Raw genomic sequence first — 19,350 nt, 5'->3', positions numbered from 1 at the left:
GTCCATAAATGTTACCGTCCATTCGCATTTATACCAGGTGATAAAAATGATATCCAGAGACACCAATTAAATAGTAAAAATAAAAAGTACCACAGGGAGGAAAAAAAAAAAACAGAAGGATAATGAAAAAGCCAAAAAGTGACTTTAACATGTATATTCAAACAAGATGGAACAACAGACCAAAGGAAAGAAGGGCGTCTCATCTCCCTCAAAAGAGGAAAAAGAGATCCAGATCAAAGCACAAAGAAAGAGAGACCATTACATAAACTGTTTTACAAAGAAAAGGTAAGAAAAATGAAAAGTGAAAGAGACGTCACCATAAACTGTAATTGAAGATGAACCTTCCGAGGAAAGGTTAATACGAAGAAAAATATGGAAATAACATGAAAAGCTCATATACACGAGTGAAATAAGGGGCCCTCTAATTTCCCACAGGAAAAAAGGAACCTCAAAACATGTAAAGGGAAAGATAGGCACAGAGAAATTCCAATTTCCAGACATGAAAAAGAAATAACCAGAGGAGACCGAGGGAGAGTCGGAATCCATTTGTGATTCAGATTGATTGTTCAGAAATGTTGTTAACTCGGATGGTTCATATAAAATCTGAGAGCGCCCTTTAAAAGTTATTCTAAATCATGAGGGGCCAGCGAAAGAAAAAGGAATGTTCATTCCGAAAGCCTCCGTCGAAGATTCAAGAAGCCTTTCCGCCGGATGACAGGATCTCTAGCAAAATCTTGAGATATAGCAATCTTGTGGCCCTCCCAGGTAATCGATCTGATCTTCCTCATCTGAGACAGAATAAACTCCAAGGGGCCCATTAGGATGTCAGGCGGATTTCCTCCGCCAGGGTAGCGGTGGCCACAGCCACCCTGGCGGAGGCAATCCGCCGGACATTCTTCCCTGCATTCCCCCCGCCATATTACGATGGCGGAGGGGACCGCAGCGGTGGGAAACACCGCCCGCCTGTTTTCCGCCCCGGTCGCCTTGCGGCCGGGGCGGAAAAGGGATAACGTGGTGGCGGTGTCTATCAGACACCGCCAGCCATATTAGAATAGGCATTTTTCAATGCCTGTCCCGCCACGGAAAGGCATGCGGTGTTCACTCTGGGGGGCCCCTGTGGGCCCCCAGAGTGACGGCCAAAGGGGGGTGGCAGACGGGGGTACCTGTGGTACCCCCCTGCATTTGCATAATCACAGCGGCAGGGACCGCGCGGTGCCTTCCGCTTCGATTATGCAAATGTGTGCATTTGTTTTTAACATTGTGGCGGGCGGTGCAGTGAGCACCGCCCGCCACAATGTTAATTTGAGGAATGCGCCCGCCACTGTGGCGGGCGCATCCTAATGCCAATGTCGGGACCCCCGCCCTTTGGGCGGGCGGTACCGATTTACGATGGGATGACGGGCGGGCAAAGTCCGCCCGTCATCCTAATGGAGCCCCAAGTGTTGATGTCGTAGAGGCTTGAAAACTACAGGTCTAAGACTGTGATGAGGACTTGGGTCGAAACAAGGGAACTCTATGAGCACGCTCTATTTCAAAGTCTTTCTGAAAGGAGATATGGAGAACCGCATGGATCCAATTTAGTAAACAATCAAGCATTGAAGGAGCAGCTTTCTCCGCTTCCTCTGATAGACCAAAAATATGTAAGTTACTCCTACGGTTCCTATCCTGCTGATCAGTAAGGTCCCTCCGCAAAGAAGCCATAGAGCAGTCCAGACTCTGCACATGCCTAGCCTGTTGATGTGATGCTTCCTCAACTGAACTTATAAGAGATTCTGAATTTGGAACACCCAATGACAAACTTTTGAAGTCACTTCGGATCGCTGCAACTTCAACTTTAAGTATGTCCGTGTTTGTTTTGGCGTGGGAGATGTTTGCTTGGATCTCTTGAGTACCTTTTGCATCCTTATCACCTGCATATTTTTACTCCAATGGCAGACAATATGGGTCTCTCTGCAAAGGATAAGAAGCCACCCCCACCGACAACTCACTGTACCAGACCACCAAATCACTGTCTGGAAAGGCCACAGAGGAAGCCCCTCAGGGGGCAGTCAGCAGTAATCAGACACTCAGCTGATCCCCAGGAAGTGTCACCATCCGGAAGACTAGTAACCTCCACCACGTTCTATATCCGTTTCTCAAATAAGGGCGTGCCACTGAGAAACTGGTGTCTAACCAGAGGTGGTATTAGAAAAGTAATTGCAGATAATCAGACTGTTCTCACTATAGCAGAAGATAGGAATGAACCAGTCCATTAGAAAGCAGATGCAGAGCAGTTACCTATCATAAACTGGTAACAGGGTGGTCTTCACGTTGAAAAGTAGGAACTAATATATACGTTTGAGCGTAAAAAAGACCTTTGATGTCTCCTCTTATAAGCCTCCCACATTCATCTGATGAAGGATGAAACCATCCAGTCACTGCACTCCATCAAAGTGCCTTCACACTGGATATACTGCATCTCAGGAAAAAAGTGCACAAATAAAAAGAGCAGCGTTCCATAAGTTATTAGCCAAAATGGTGCAGGCACTCACAGCTGACCATCACTTGAACTTCACCTCAGGGTAGGCAGCGTTGCACATCTTTAGTCAGTAGAGGGTTAAAAACAGACAGTCTCAGTGCTCCTCTAAAACCCCCAACTGAATCTGCATCATAAAGCGCCATACGTATAAAGAAACAGCGTTTTATACACTGTGAGACTAAATGCTCTTTCCACCCTCACTGCCGTACCTCTGAACAGGAAGCCTTCAGTATTAACGGACCCGTACTCCTCGCGCTGCCGCCATCTTAAGCGCCGCATCTGGGGAGAAACGAGACATCCCAAAAAAAAAGCTGTTAGAGGCAATCCAAATGCTCCGCAACTCCTCCTCTGTATCCGTGCTGCATTCCGCTTCCAATATTCAAATCGGGAACCGGCCTTCAAGGACTCCGCTTAGGAATCCGAACGGCCTCACAGAGGCTCACGGAGCTCACAAATATGCGGCCATCTTATCTGCGCGCATACCAGTCCCCCCTCCTTGAAATAGTTTACAAGTGTAAATGCGGTCTGTTACAAGTACTTGGGGTGACAACTCTGACAGGCATCTTGTCAGGGGGGCAAGCAAGGTCCTCAATAACAGTTACCTCCACAGGAAGAGCCGTCTTGAAGCAGTTCCAGTCACTTTATCCGCGCTGCAAATGGTTTCCTATTGAGTGGTCCTGATGCAAGGAATGAAGAATGCTGAAGATGTTCTAAGGATGCAACACAATTGATGGGGGTCTTCCTGCAGGAATTCTTCGGTCGCTGAAGATAGTGAGGGAGTCCTCATTGCAGGGTCGATGTCCCATGAAGTCCTCTCCAGTCTGGCAGTGTTGCGGTCATGGATCAATCCTTCCTGGGTCGATAACTCTCCTTCTGAGGGTCCCAGCTACTCTCTGACAGCACTCCTGAGTTCAGCGAACTCTGGTGCAACTCTGTATGTCGAGTCTTGGTCCATGGTGTTGCACGGCAGCAATGGTAACAACTTGAGGACTTTGAAGAAGGCTGCTTGGGCAAGCTGGTAGCTCAGTTATGTCCCTGTGCTGTAAACAGGAGGCCATTCAACTGGCCCTTGGAGTCTCTTGGCTTGACTGGGCTCTATTTATTTATTTATTTATTTATTTATTTATTTATTTATGGAATTTGTTGAGCGCAAACAATTGCCCAAGGGCGTCTCGGCGCTATGGATGAGGCAGAAAGAAAGGAAAGGGGAAGGGGCTGTCTCTCTAGAGACAGCCCCTCCTTGAGCAGGACATGGCAGGCACAGTCCCTCTCTGTGCTGGCCACCAGGTGCAGCAGGTGAAGTCTACGAAGGGGACACCTCTCTTTGCTGGTCCCTCGGTGCAGCAGGGCAGTCTTTCTTTGGTGCTTCTTCTAAGTCGGTTGAGATCTGAGGTCTGGGTGCCAGGGAAAATTCCCTCGGGCCCAGATGCAGCTGGTAGCCATTAGGCTACCAGTTTCCCTACGACCTGGTGACTGCTTCCTGTGGAGCTTGGCATCTGTCTATACAAGGATGCTCCATTCTGCCCACTCTCAAGATTGAGAGACCCCTCTCTCGGTCTTCAGACTTTCCTAGCCTTCATAGGTCCCGCTGATATCCAGCTCCTTGAAATTTCAGAAAGATGGCATCTTCTCTGGTGTATCATAATCCTGTCTTTCTCCTCCTTTTGTGTTTTGATAATGTTAAAGTGTGTGACTGCTGGTAAAAAAAAAAATGTTTAAAAAGGAAGAAAATGCATATTCCTAGTGATGTCACAGTGGTGGTTGACTGTGTGTGTACATGGCGCGCACAGTGGTTTGTTGATACATGAGGCTGATGATGTCGAGCCTGGGTGATGGGGCCGCTGGGCCCAGAGGCACACTTCGTGTCCTCAGTTGGAATGTGCGGGGAGTATTGGATAAGATTAAGCGAGGGGCGGTCTTGAAGCAGGCCAAGCGAGCGGGGCAGATGTGGCAATGCTACAGGAGACTCATCTTTTAGGTAACAAAACCCTCAGCCGCCAGCGCTATGGCTATACCCAGGTCTTCCATGCTGGATTTGCTAGGGGCTCCAGAGGGGTGGCCATTCTTATACATCGTAGGGTCCCATACGTCCACACCACCCAATGGGTAGATCCACAGGGTAGATACATATTTGTCCAGGGAGTCCTGGGGGAGGAGCCGGTAGTGTACGGTTGTGTCTACGCCCTGCCCCCATTGCAGTGGTCCCTGGTTGAAAAGATAATTGCGGTGTGGGCGGATATCCCAGATGTCCTAGCAGCAGTGGGTGGTGACTGGAATGACGTGGTGGACAGTGCACGAGATAGGTAGGTACAGGCCGGGGGGGGGACAATGGCAGCTGGAGGTACCAAGTTGAGTGATATGATCATGAACCTGGGCTGGGCGGACACTTGGAGACACATCCATGGGTCAAGGAGTGAATATACCTTTCTTTCCGCAGTACATAAATCCTTCTCTAGGCTGGACTGCATATTTGTCCCTACGACAACCCAGGGAAGGGTGGAGTCCGCGGAAGCACTGCCGCGTGGGCTGTCAGACCACTCCCCAACGACTGTTACTATTCGCCTAGATCGGCGGCGGCAGCCGTTTCGGTGGCGCCTCTCCGTATGGCATCTGCAACTGGTGGACTACCAAATACACATGAGAGAGGCCATGGCCCATTATATGACTGAGAACGAGGGGACGGTGGCGGATAAGGCGACTCTATGGGAAGCCTTGAAACCCACATTGAGAGGCATAGACATAGCTTGGAGTGCGGCGGCTAAGAGGAAACGTAGAGAGGACCTGGACCGGGCCGAGGCCGAGATTAGGGAACTGGAGAGACGCAGTGGTTTAGAGGGTGGAGGTCAGATTGTGGGGCAGTTGTTGCTTGCCCAGCAGTCTTACGCCTCGTTGCTTTTAGATGAGGCGCGACAGATGTGGTTGGCGACCCGCAGTCGTATATACCAATGGGGAGATAAATCAGGGACAATGCTCCATAGACTGTGGCAGGGCCTGACCCAGGCTCGGACCCTCCCGAGGGTGGTGGATAAATCTGGATCCCTGATCACGGACCCAGGGGTGCTGGCGGAGAGCTTTGCAACATACTATGCTGACCTTTATGCTTCAAGTGAATGCATCTCCGCGGATTTGGTTGACAAATTCATAGCCGATCTGCCGCCGCGAGCGATCTCAGATGAGGCTCGATCGCCTTGATCTTCCGCTGACGGAGGATGAATTGGGTACGGCTTTAAAGGAATTGAACACAGGTAAGGCCCGGGCCCTAACGGCTTTCCCAGCGAGTTTTTTCAGAAATTCCACCTACTACTCGGGGCCAAGTACAGAGCGGTAGTGGAGGAGGCAAGGGAGCGCGGTAGTCTGCCCCCCCGACTGAAGGCATGCTGAGGTTGTGGTATTTCACAAACCTGGTTGGCCACCAGAGCAGCATGCCTCGTACCGTCCAATTTCCCTATTGAATGTGGAGGCCAACGTTTTGGCAAAGGCATTGGCTAATCGACTGCTGCCATACCTTACGGACCTCATACACCCGGACCAGGCGGGATTCATGCCCCGTCGGGCGACGCGGCATAACGTTCGGCGGGCTCATGTTGCGGTGGCAGCGATCCGCTCCACTGGGGAGCAGGCGGCACTTTTCCTGGCCGACATGGACAGGGCGTTCGATTCGCTTAGCTGGATTTACCGGTTCTCGCTCCTGCCCCGACTGAATCTATGTCCCGTTTTCGTGTCCTATGTGCGGTTGCTATACACAAACTTGACGGCCTCGGTTCGCGTGGCAGGGGTGTCATCCCCGAGCTTCGCTATAGGGAGGGTAACCAGGCAGGACTGCCCCCTCTCGCCCTACTTATTCGCCTTGGCTATGGAGCCGCTAGCGGCGTGGGTTCGGATGGATGCACAGATGCCGGGGTTTGAGTGAGAGCGTGGTCTGTCAGAGACTCTCACTCTATGCGGACGATGTCCTGTTCTTCTTAACGGACCTTAATAGGTCGGGTCCCCGCCTTGTGTATCCCGCAAATTTTTGGCGAGACGTCGGGCGTGTATGTCAAAGCGTGTAAATCTACCCTTTGGGTACTGGGTGATGGTCCGGCAGTTGGCGACTGGGCATCGGCCCTTCAAATCGCAGTAGGTGGCATTAAATACCTTGGGGTGTTCCTGTCGGAGATCCCTGCTGTATCCTGGGAGCGCAATGTGGCGCAGGTGTGGGAGCGCACCCAGGCTGACATCAAAGTGTGGTCCCGCATGCCACTGACTATCTATGGTAGGTCGGCCATCTTTAAAATGGTGGCTCTGCCTAGACTACTTTATCAGCTGCAAAATCATCCCTACCCTATCTCGGCCTCTTGGTTTAAGCAAGTAGACTCAACGCTGGGACAATTCCTATGGGTGGATGGCGCGATCCGGGTAGCACTTCGCACATGCTTCCGATCGACATATAGTGGGGGTTTGGCAACTTGAAATGAAATGAATGAAACTTATATAGCGCACGACTTACCCTGGGGCATCTCCGCGCTTGCTTAGGGAACCCGTCCTGGTATTCCCCTGTGAGATAACCCTGGCAGGGTATCCACAAGGTGAAAGCCAGGCATCCCACCGCGAGGGGCCGTTGTGGAGATTAAGCAAGCTATTGCCCAGAGTCGCAGAGTGTAAACCCGTGAGTCGAGAAGGCACCGGAGCGAGAATTAACGAGTCCGTGGAATATTTGAGCCCAAGACCCGCCGAGGCGGGGAATTGAACCTTGGTCCAGGGCCGAACTCAAGCTCCAGGTCTGCCGCCTCTAACCCCTGAGCCACACTTCTCCTAACTTCTGATGTTCGCTCGTACTATCAGGCCTCGCATCTCCTTGTATTGAACGAATGGTGGTATGTAGACAGGGGGGACCAGGCCTATGCGCTGGAGCGGTCCCTTATGGATCCCCACACGCTCCATACATTGTTATATGCAACACAGAGGCGTAAGGCACTGCCGTCGGTGACGCAGGTGGTATTTGATTTTTGGCGGCAAGCCCTGCGGCGAATGGGTTGGTGGCAGACTTTGACGGAAGAAACTCCTCTCTGGCGAAACGGCCGCCTCCCTGACCTGGCAGCCCTTCAGGGCTTTGCGGAGTGGGATGCTATTGGAATCTCTAGACTGGGAGATGTCATGGCAGGGACGTCGCTTAAATCATTTCAGGACTTGAGTGCTGAATACCATATGCCCCGCGCTCAGTTCTTCCGATATTTACAACTCCGACATGCAATTACCCCCTGTATAGAGGGGTTGACATCTCTCCCCGAATTTAGTCCGCTGGAGGCTCGGGTGTTTATGGGGGACATTGAGACCAAAAAAATATCACGAATATACCAATCCCTGATTATACACTGCTCTTCCGATCTGCAGAAACTTTAAGGGAACTGGGAGGCTGATGTGGGGGAGTTAGAGGAGGAAGACTGGAATGAGGCGCTGGCAGGCCCCAGAGGAGCGGCCATCTCCGTCCGCCTGAGATTGATTCAGTTTAAAAACTTGCACAGGGTGTATTTCACTCGGCGGAAGATGTGGCAGGCGGGCCTCATTGCGTCCCCAATTTGTATTAGGTGTAGATGGGAGGAGGGTGCATTCCTTCACACAGTGTGGTGTTGGAGCCATTAAGACCGGTTCTGGAATGGTTTGGATGAGGCCCTGGGCTGGGTGCTTCCTCGGACGCCGCGCCTGGGACTATTGCATGTGCTGGATGGAGTGGGGGGGTAACCGCCACAAGAGGCATTTGCTGTTACTGGGCCTCACGATTGCCAAAAGAGATATAGCAAAGGCTTGGAAGGATCAGAGGGTCCCGACGTTAGTGGCGTGGAAGAGGGGGCTTGATTTCTGTATGGGGATGGAGAAGCCCATATTTCTTGCCCGGGCTGTCCTCGGAAACATTATAAAATCTGGAGACGTTGGGCAGATTTTTGGGGTATCTGGCTTGAGCCCCCGCCGGAACAGGACCCAGTACTGGATGCTTGAGCGTGCTGTGCCAGTTGACTGTTGACATTGAATGGAACCATGCGGGGGGGGGGTCTGGGAGGGCTGGAGGTGGGAAGGGAGTTGGGGGGTCGGGGGGGAGGGGTGGGAGGGAAGGTGGTTGATTGCATTCTTTTCCTATTTAAATTTGATGTAAAAGACATGATGGATTGCAATGCGCTATGTATGTTCAAATGCTTTGGCAGTTGCCTCTTGGGAGTAGAGCTCGGCGATTTCAACGTGATCTATCAATAACATTTGTTTTAAAAAGGAAGAAAAGATGGCATTGAATGCCACTAGCTGCCAAAGATTTGTGACCGAAATTTCTTTTTCTTGAACTTGTTCACCAAAATATATTGCCATTTGTTAACTTTAAAGGGATACCTAAACCTTTCATAAAGCCACTGTCAATGAGGCAGCTTTACCTTTTTGATCTGGGAACCTTGCTAATTTCACCACACGTGGCAGTGTCTGTTTCAAAGGCTTTGTGTGGCGTTTGGCACAGATCTTGTTCCAGTGACTGGTAAGTCAGTCAGTGTGGTTTAGGCGTGGTCATTGAGTGGACATCTGAATAGGCCAAACTCCTGTAATCATAAGTATACAAAACTGTGATGGATGGAATGCTTGAATCAATCTTCGCTCGTGGTAATCACTTGGGCCACGTCCCAATCCATTGTTTGTTTGTACACCATGTCATCTCAGTTTGGACCCAGCTATATGCAAATCATTCGTAGGCCTGCTCCAATCTAAACAATCCAGCCCGAACTTCCAAGCCAGGTCTTCCCTGATGGGTAACACAAGCAACCCAGGACGGTTTCCCCTGGATCAGGGTGAAGTCGGATTATAATATTAGCTATGTCCAAACTGAGGTGACATGGTGTGCAAAATAACAATGCATTGGGATGTAACCCAGTATAATTACCAATGGCTGAGATTAATTCTAACATTCCATCCATCACTTTTATGTGTACTTTAGTGATACTCCAGCATGCAAATTATTATATAGTTGTCATAGACGGCTGATCTTTAAAACTATGGTAAAAGCACTGATCATGATCATTAGGCGCCTCGGAGGCATGAAATGCATGTCAGCTGTGACCTTACCCTGTCTTTAGTAACTAGAGTAGTATAGCTCACTTCCACCTGCACTGGTGGCAGCCAGAGAGAAACTGTACTCCCTAACGTATATCTTGCTTTCCAACCTCAGAAGAATTTGGCCAAGCCTTCATTCTTAGTAAACACAACAGGTGATGGACCGAATGTGGATCAATGTCACACACTCACCCCAGTCCAAAGATTTGGGCCCAAATCCATCGTTTTTTTGCACTCCACACCACCCTGGGTTAGACAATGGCGATATGCAAATCAGCTCTGACCCTGTGCCCCATGGGAACAGTCCAGTCCGAACTACAAAAGCCATGTCCTTCCCAGAACGGAATCAAGCATCCGAGGACCGGACCGGTTTCGAGGTAACACCTCTCAATAGCCCGGCTAGCTTGACTCCAGTGGTGTGGAGTGCCTGGGACCCACGTCTGGGCATCCCCAGCGCACTTAGGGCGGAATATGCAAACACAACAGGTGATGGACCGAATGTGGATCAATGTCACACACTCACCCGAGTCCAAAGATCTGGGCCCAAATCCATCGTTTTTTTGCACTCCACACCACCCTGGGTTAGACAATGGCGATATGCAAATCAGCTCTGACCCTGTGCCCCATGGGAACAGTCCAGTCCGAACTACAAAAGCCATGTCCTTCCCAGAACGGAATCAAGCATCCGAGGACCGGACCGGTTTCGAGGTAACACCTCTCATCAGCCCGGCTTAGTAAACTCATAAATAAAATCAAAACCCTCAGACCTGTAGCAAGAACAAATATCTTCTTGAATAGTTTAAACATTGTGTTATACAGATCATAAAAGTGTGTTCCAAATACGACCTTAAAGACCTACGAAGGTGGACTGTCTTTTTAGACGAACATGCGCCTTTTTTCATGTGAGATTCTAACTAATACCCGATCAGGGCCAAAAACTTAAAAAAATCATCCTTTAGAGCCTTTCTGTATCCTTGTATCAGAGAATGTTTGTGTACTTAATCTCGAAGTGCCCAGTTGGTTATGAAGACTATATACTATTAAGGAACTAATTACTTAAGCTGCTAACCAAAGGACATTGGAACAATAAGTATTGTTTAAGGTATCCAGATTAAATGGCAATGTGAAGTGCAGCACATCTTGTAACTAGTGAGAAAGTCTTAGAAATAGATGTAACATTTAAAACTGGATGGGTAAAGTCTACTGCTCTTAGATTCCTATACAGTGTGCCTTTTCAACCAATTGCAGACTTACTAAAAGAATTAAAAAGAATAGTAGGTCTTGCATTACATTCTTTACCGTGTTAACTGGCCGCTCAATCTTTTATTTGATTAAGCTCTCTTAAATCATGTGTCTCTTGTAAATAAAAGACCAATTTATATCCCAATTTCCTTTTTTCCAAATTTATTATGTACTTTGTTTGATATGTATGGACCTGTAACTCTTCACTTTGTTCATGGTATTTTATTTATTTTTATTCCAAGTTGTCTCCATCTTTTAACGCTGAGTTTATTGCACTGAGCGGCACCCTACGAGGTGAATTTAGACTTGTTATATGCCCTGTTTTGCTGCTTACCTCACTCCTTGCTGCCTTTTCGTGTTGCACCCGCTCTCTGGTCCAACTCAGGATATCCCGTTTGAGTGGAGGGAGTGGGCGCACACAAACACCTCCTCACTTCCGGCTAGGGGAGGAGCCACAGGAGTTAGCAGTCTAGCTTCTCGGTGGCTATTTAGTCGCATGTCTCTCCAGGCGCTCAGTGGGCACACCAAAGGCAAGCCAGTCTACACCCGTCCATGGCCAACCGTCACCAGGAGCTAGGACCCCTGCATCTTTCAGGTCAGATACTGCTCCCTGGCAAAGATATATTTATTCGGATGAGTAACTCCTAGACATCAGATGTTTGTACAAGCTACATTGCGCGAATAGCCCCTGCGATGGGCCTGTGGCCTTTGGCAGCATGTAGGGTGCTTTTTCCTGCAGATATTACCAATTTCAAAGTGGGGAGCTAAGACCGAAATCAGGTACGCTGCCTTTTACTGACCCAGTGGTTAGTAATTAAGTTAGACATTTTTTCTTCCCCCTTCCGATACTCTACCTTCCAGGCCTATTCGGATGTGAAAAAGTTTTCTGAGCAATGTTGGGTCTTTACCTAAGCATGATTTAGATATCTGGGACATATTCACCTCAGAAACCCCCGATCTTGAGTTCCCCACCAAGACGTGGCTTAAACCCAGTTCCACTCCCTCCATTACTGTGGCACTTCTGGAGAAGTATTGTATCCTCCAGATTGACAGGGTGAACTGGGCGGGTGGAGGGATTGCTGTCATCCATAAAGACTCTATCAAGGTCTTTATACTTGAACAATGCTCTGATGACAAGATGGAGATTTGTAACTTCAGAATTGATGTCGCCTCAGGATTGCTGGAAAGGTGCCCTGGTATATCGCAACCTCCCCCCCCCCCCCCCCCCCCCTGGACCCCTCTGCGATTTCACATCCTAGTTAATGGACTTGATTGCACCCCATACCATCTCTGCCAAACACTTCCTGTTAGGAGACTTTAATATACATAGTGAATTGGCCCCCAATGCGGACGTCTCTATGCTCCTTACGGATCTGGCCACAATAGGACCGAATAAGATTAACAAAGGCCCAACCCATTTGGCAGGACACACACTAGCTGTTGTCCTCTCCAACTCCTCACACACATTTATTTTGAGGCTCCCCGCCCTCTGGTATGGTCAGATCATTCTGGATTGGCTTTCAAATTTCAGGGGCCAAGGCGGAGCTCATCCGCTCAAATGTCTCCCTTAGGAGACAGTGGCGTAAAATTACCCCAGACACCTTTATGAATGAGTTCTCGGCAGATTCGATTGGGGAATCGAGGAATAGCAATGGCTGCTTAACTGCCTACCACAGAGCGGTAAAATCAGCTATAGACAGGCTGGCTCCTCTGAAACAGCAATGTAATGTGGGTTGGTTACACGCAGCATGGTACTCCCAAAAATTACGTAAGGCGAGCATTCTATGCAAAAACTTAGAGAAACGCTGGCATCACTCACATCACCAGAATGATAAGGAAATCTACTTCCTTAGATCGCTATCATAAAAAAATTTAAAAGGCCTGAAGTGCTTTCATTATCTTACAGCTCAGTCAGGGAGGAATTTTTCATAAAGCATTATATCAGATACTTGCATCTTTCACCAATCCGAGGGCCTGCTCCAGCAAAATCCCCCCCCCCCATCTCAAGAGCTTTGCAATGAGATCGCAAACCATTTTGAATATAATATCAGTTTGATTTATGACAAACTCACAGCAGCTATAGATGCTTCGGGTGAAACAATACATTTGACCCCACCTACCTTGGATAAAATCCATTTATTGAACAGTTTTACTCCACTTACAGTAGATCTGGTTGAGGCAAATCTGAAAGCAAGTAAATCTGGGACACCCAAGGATTTAATTCCAGCCAGAATCTCCTCCCTGTTAAATAAACAACTGGCTCCACCATCTGCCCGATGCTCAATCGCTCCATGAGGGAAGGCCTACTTCCACCAGAGTGGAAAGTTGCTCAGATCATCCCTATTCGGAAAAAGGCAAACACCCCAGTAGAGGATTTATCGAACTATTGCTCTAATTCTCCCCTGCCCCTTTTGAGCAAACTTTTGGAAAAACATATCAATAAATTACTATTGTATATTGAGACCTCTGGATGCACTGATCCCTCACAATCGGGTTTCAGACAGATTGCTGTTACAGACAATATTAGACACTTCCATGGTAATGTTCAGATGGTTCTGCTGGTGCTGCTTGATCTGTCAGCAGCTTTTGACACTATCCCATCCCATCTTGCTCCGGAGACTTAAAGAAATTGAGATCGGTGGAGAAGCTCTGGCTTGGCACTCCAACTTCCTTTCACATCATACTCCGACAATTAATCTTGGATCCTTTCTGTCTCGAACAATGGAGCTTAACAACTGAGTACCCCAAGATCCTGTCTCAGCCCTACACTATTCAATATTTATGTGGTACCCCTTGCTAAAATACTTGGAGAGATCAGCTTTATTCCGATCTCATATGCCGATGACACTTTGCTCCTTTTCTCATTTGACTGAAATACTCCGAACACTCAGTCTTGTTTCTCAAAGGGTATGATAGCAATCGCTTCTTGGATGATGGAAAAATTTCTCCAGCTGAATGCTGGGAAAACCGAGATCATGCTCTTCGGGGACGCCCTCTCGCTCAGGTCTCCCGAATTGTGGCCCTCGGAGATGGGCACTGGCCCCACCCCTAAGACAGTAGTTAAGAATTTGGGCGTCTGTCTTAACCAGAAACTTACCATGAAGGATTAGGTGATGGCTAATACTGGCCCTTGTTTCAATATGCTGGGCCTCTTGCACAGAGTTTTCTCCTCTCCTTCCTCTGTGTGTGCCTAACCCTGACATTGCTGTCGCCCTACCCCAGGGCTACTCGCTCTTCAGGGAAGATAGTTAAGGGCCGAGGTGGAGGTGTTGCAATCATACTTAAAGACACCTTCCCTTGTCATACCTTCAGTTTGGAGCCCTTAAAGACAGAAGGCCTAGGCTTCTCCATTAAACTGAACGAACACACCTCGTTTTCAGGTGGTCTTATCTACCGCCCTCCCGGTAACGCCACCGAGTTTCTCGACTCCCTGTGCGACTCCTTAGGTCAACTTTCACTTAGATACCCATCCTTCACCCTCCTAGGTGATTTTAATCTACATCTTGAATCGAAATCAGATGTACAAACCATTAATTTTACTCAAACCCTTGACATGTTCAATTTTAAGCAACTTGTCACTTCACCTACCCACTCCATGGGTCACACCCTTGATGGTGTTTGCACTAACTCTTCCTCCCTATTCACTCTGCCCCCTTTACCTCAGATCTGGTCTGACCACTCCCTAGTCCCATTCCATATTATGAACACAAATCCGACCACCTGCAATAAAGCGAATTCTTCCCTCAACAACCGCACCAACTGGAAAAAGGTCCTAGATAACATCATTCTGAAACCCCTAATGCAATCTCAAATCCCCATCCTATCTGGCAACGTCGACATCGACGCTGACCTCTTCCACAACTGGATTACACAGGAAATGAATTCCAGAATCCCCCCCTTTCGCTCTCGCACCTCCCGGTGCAAAACCAAAACCAATGCTCCTTTGTTCACACCCGAACTAGCCAATGCTCATTTGTTATGCAAAAAGGCAGAACGTAAATGGCGAAAGACATACGAGGTGGTAAATCGTCTTTCCTATATCGCCACAAGGAAAAACTATCTCTCTGAAATCAAAATGGCCAAAAAAAATTACTACGTAAACGCCATCAAAAACTCCTGCCAAAAACAAAAGGCACTGTTCGCGATAGTGAAATCATTTACGCAGCCCAAGGCACTTCTGCCTGAAATTCCCCCTTCTCAGAATCTCTGCGACCAAATCTCAGACTACTTCGAGGACAAAATCGCCTCGATTCAAATCCACTTTCCCCCCCCAGCTATTCCTTCTGTGTCCCCTCCACCGGACCCTCAAGGCTGCACGTTCAGTAGCTTCTCCCCGGTCACATTAGAGCAAACCAGAGAAGCCATCCTGGCCGGCAAATCGGGTTCCCCGTCTGATCCCTGTCCCCCCAAAATACTTCACCAACTAATCGACGTGGTTAACCCAACCATTAACAATCTTATTAATTATCTCTCAGCACAGGCTTAGTACCCAGCCGTTGGAAAAAGGGAATTGTCAAACCCCTTATGAAAAAGGCAACTAAACCCCCGACAGACCTTACCAACCTTCGCCCGATATCGCTGCTCCCGGCCTTGGGAAAAATAACGGAACAACTAGTTCATAGTGAGCTAAAACGCTACCTGGATGACAATAACATCCTCCACGCCCAACAGTCGGGCTTCCGGCCCAAACATTCGACCGAAACCGCACTAATCGAACTATCTGACACCTTAAAAACCCTACAAGATCAGAGGAAAAATTCCATTCACATCCTCCTCGACCTAACAGCGGCTTTTGATACCATCTCCCACTCCATCCTTATCAGTAGACTAAAGGACATTGGCATCTCCGACTCCGCCCTATCCTGGATAAAGTCCTTCCTCTCTGACCGATCTCAAACTGTTGCTCTGGACCCCTTCCACTCCAAAGATAAGCCAGTCTCCTCAGGTGTCCCGCAGGGGTCCATCCTGAGCCCCCTCCTTTTTAATATTTACCTTATTCCCCTTCTGACCCTGATTGAATCATTCGGCATACCTGTCACCTCGTATGCCGATGATACACAACTTATCGTGCCACTAGAGGATAACACCACGGAAGCTGAACTCAATCTTAAACTCTGCTTGACCGAAGTCTTCCTATGGATGGATAACAATCACCTAAAATGTAATTCGAGTAAAACGGAGATCCTCCCGATCGGAAAAAACACCTCCTTCTGCCCAGCACTCTGGTGGCCAGACAATTCAGTTGCTCCCCCTCAGACAGTGTCATCGGCCAGGAATCTCGGCGTAATTTTTGACTCCGACCTCTCTTTTGATCAGCATGCCAGAACCGTCGCAGGTAAATGCTTCGGAATGATCAAATCCCTCAGAAAGTTCTTCGACTTTCTCCCCATCGACGCCAGAAAAACGGTGACAGTGGCACTTATAATCTCACGTCTGGATTATTGTAACGGCCTGCTCGCTGGGGCTAAAAAGAGCACGCTTCTGAAACTTCAGAGCGTACTACATACAGCCGCGCGTTTAGTCCTTGGACTGCCCCGCAGATCTTCCATCACCGCAGCGCTGCGATCCCTCCACTGGCTACCCCTTCACAAAAGAATTTTTTTTTAAATCCTGATCATAGCCTTCCGGGCCTACAACAAAACAGGCCCTAAATACCTCACCAGGCGTTTTCCCCACTATACCCCTAGTCGCCACCTTCGCTCTACCCATGACAATCTTATCCTCCCTTCTAAATACAATTTGAAAACCAAGAGCGGGAAAACCCTCAGTTTTCTTGCCACTAAAGCTTGGAATAGACTGCCTAAAACCCTCAGACAACTGACCCAGGAAAAACCTTTTAGAAAGCTTCTTAAGACCTGGATCTTCACTCTCCCTGACGATTACTCCAAAGCAGCTATCTAATCCTCTTGGACTGCCTTTCACAGAATCTTTCAGCGCCAAGATGCTCCCTTCGGAGCGAACGTTGCGCTCTAGAAATACCCCACAAATATCAAATATCAAAAATATCAAAACGCTCATTCAGGCACTTGTGACGAGCTGTCTGGACTATTGCAATGCCCTTCTGATTGCAGCAAATGATTCTTCTCTAAATAGGCACCAGGTGGTACAAAATACTGCTGCCAGTCTTGTTAGGAATGTACCAAATAGAACTGCCTCTTGCGTCAACTACAATAGCTGCCGATATGCAAGAGAGTTAAATTCATTATTTGTTGTATTGTATACAAAGCTTTGAATGGCAGCGGTCCCGCTTATTTAGCTGAAAAACATATCCCTTACTAGCTGAATAGATCCCTTCGCTAAGGGGAAAAATCCCTGCTTGTAACTCCTCGTTTCAGGTAAACCTGTATAGGTGGCAAAGCCTTCTTCTGTTTGGCCCCCCATTACTGGAATCGACTACCGATACATCTTCGAAAATGTTAAGATTATCTTCTCTTTAGAAAATGTCTTAAAACGGAACTCTTCTGAATTTAGGTCTCCTGGTCTATACTGTCTGCTATGCTACCTATAGCGCGGAGATAACCCTCTAGGGGTGATTAATGCTCTTTATGAATGAATGAAATAAAAATAAATAAATCTGAGATGTTATTGAGCATTACATCTGTATTTTTCGCAACTCTGTATTTTGGAATAAAAGTAAAAAATGCATATTTAAATGTGTGTTCTACAGAGGCATTGTCTTTACTAATGCTGTTAAATGCGTACACAATTATAAGAGGCATGTGTGTGAAACATGAAAGTATCATCTTTTTTTTCTGCATAGCCACATACTCATGTAGACAAAACAGAAGAAATGGGAAAGGTGTAGAGTGGTTTAAGTGCGAGAGTGAAGTTGTCCCAAACCTTTTAATGTTTCTTTTTAAGACCACTGTCTGTATTTCAGATGTTCTTAAGTCCTGTTTGTTTGATACAGTCAAATCTTCTTGTAATATTTTTACTTCTGGGATATGGCAGTTGAAATATGTTAGCCTGCAGGTTTGTGTGTGTGATAAACATAGGATTTGAAAGAATAATTATGGCCGGTATTTTGTTTTATTTTTCAGATTTCCAAAGCATCCGCAGATCTAATGCGCTATTGTGACGAACATGCCAAGAATGACCCTTTGCTAATGGGAATCCCTACTTCAGAAAACCCTTTTAAGGATAAGAAACCGTGTATAATACTGTAATACAAATTGCAATTAGAAAGATCTTTTACCCTCCCTCTTCCCACATTCCTGACCAACACCACCAAAAAATAATCTGCATATATCACCTGCTAAATAATCATTTTAATTCTGTGTAAATTCATTTTAAATTGGTTCTTGGTTTTTCTTTATTGCTGGCTTTCTTACTGAGGGGGAATGATCATAGAAACCAAATTGTATTAATTCTTGTAAATTGAAAGTAGGAGTAATAGATCATAGTCTCTGCATTTCTGTTTTGTTTTGTATTCTTTGTTGTGAAATGTGCAATGTCAACTTTTCCAGTCAAAAGTATTGTAAAAACACAAAGTCTAGACCAAAGTTGCCTCTGCTTCCTCAATAATTTAGCAGGGCAAGAAGTATTCAATCTTAATTCACTATGAATTTTTTTATAGTGTTTGTACATATATTGAAAAAGATAAAACACTACCATTTTCAATGTATTATGTTCGTAAATGTTGATGTTAATGGGACTTCTGGAACACTGTGGTAGAAACCTTGTCATTTTGCTTGGCCTAATGTATTGTACATTGCGCAATCAAAATTGTAGACACACACCAATGATTGTATTAAACATGCTGTACATGAACGCTCATTTGTCAAACATATTCAGATGCCAAAGTCATACTGAACCTTAAGAAGCACATGTGCATTCTTAAGTTGTGAATCTTAAAGATCCATCTGTCTGACTTCACAAATAAAAGTGCTTACTCATTAAAGACAAACCAACATTATTAATTCATTTGTTCCATCTGTCTTAACCTACCGTTCAATCTCATTAAAACATTGCTTTGTAGCACGCAGGCTAGCTATTTTTGCTTTTATAAGGATTCTTGTGGCAGATGCAGGTAATATGCAAAAATATGGACTGATTTAAATGTCATGATATGCTTTTAAAAGAATAGCAAAGTTCGAAGTGTCAATGATGATGAAGCTAATATGGAATGTAGAGTACTTTACGTTCTGATAATGTTTTGCGATTGCACCACAGACACCCCCACTTTTTTTTTTTTTTTTTTTTTTTTTGGTAGACCTTTATTGTACAATATTCATTTACACAGCGGTGTGCCTACAACCCACTTGTAGGGCCGGCCGCAATCAGTGCACCACAGAATAGGCAGGCCAAACAATACACCTTTTCAGTCCAAACGCATATGCAGTGTATGCTAAGCCCATGAAGGCACCACAAACGTTCCAGAAGCAGTGTCCAAGGTACACTATCAATTCCGGCCGTATAGCCCTTATGTGATCTCGGTCTTTTTCCAATTTTTGCAGAAACAAAGTTAACCGACAACCAACCCCAACACCCTCCCAACCCTCACAATCCTGGTCCTAATGATTATTCCA

General features: G+C 47.0%; 1 protein-coding gene across 2 annotated transcripts in view; it reads left to right on the top strand.

Moving 5' to 3' along the window:
* The window catches only part of GNG12 (G protein subunit gamma 12), a 507,865-nt gene extending 489,137 nt beyond the window's left edge, over positions 1 to 18,728 (top strand). For both annotated transcript variants that reach the window (XM_086953846.1, XM_086953845.1), the window contains exon 4: positions 17,863 to 18,728. In XM_086953846.1, the coding sequence (XP_086809972.1) occupies positions 17,863 to 17,988 (126 nt within the window). In that variant the 3' untranslated portion in view covers positions 17,989 to 18,728. The remainder of the gene's footprint in view (positions 1 to 17,862) is intronic.
* Positions 18,729 to 19,350: the final 622 nt, after the last annotated feature.

Source organism: Lissotriton vulgaris, chromosome 1_1 (genome assembly GCF_964263255.1).
Source record: "Lissotriton vulgaris chromosome 1_1, aLisVul1.2, whole genome shotgun sequence".
NCBI lineage: Eukaryota > Metazoa > Chordata > Amphibia > Caudata > Salamandridae > Lissotriton > Lissotriton vulgaris.
Note: the sequence above shows the minus strand (reverse complement) of the source record. Positions and strands in the feature narration are given on the sequence as shown.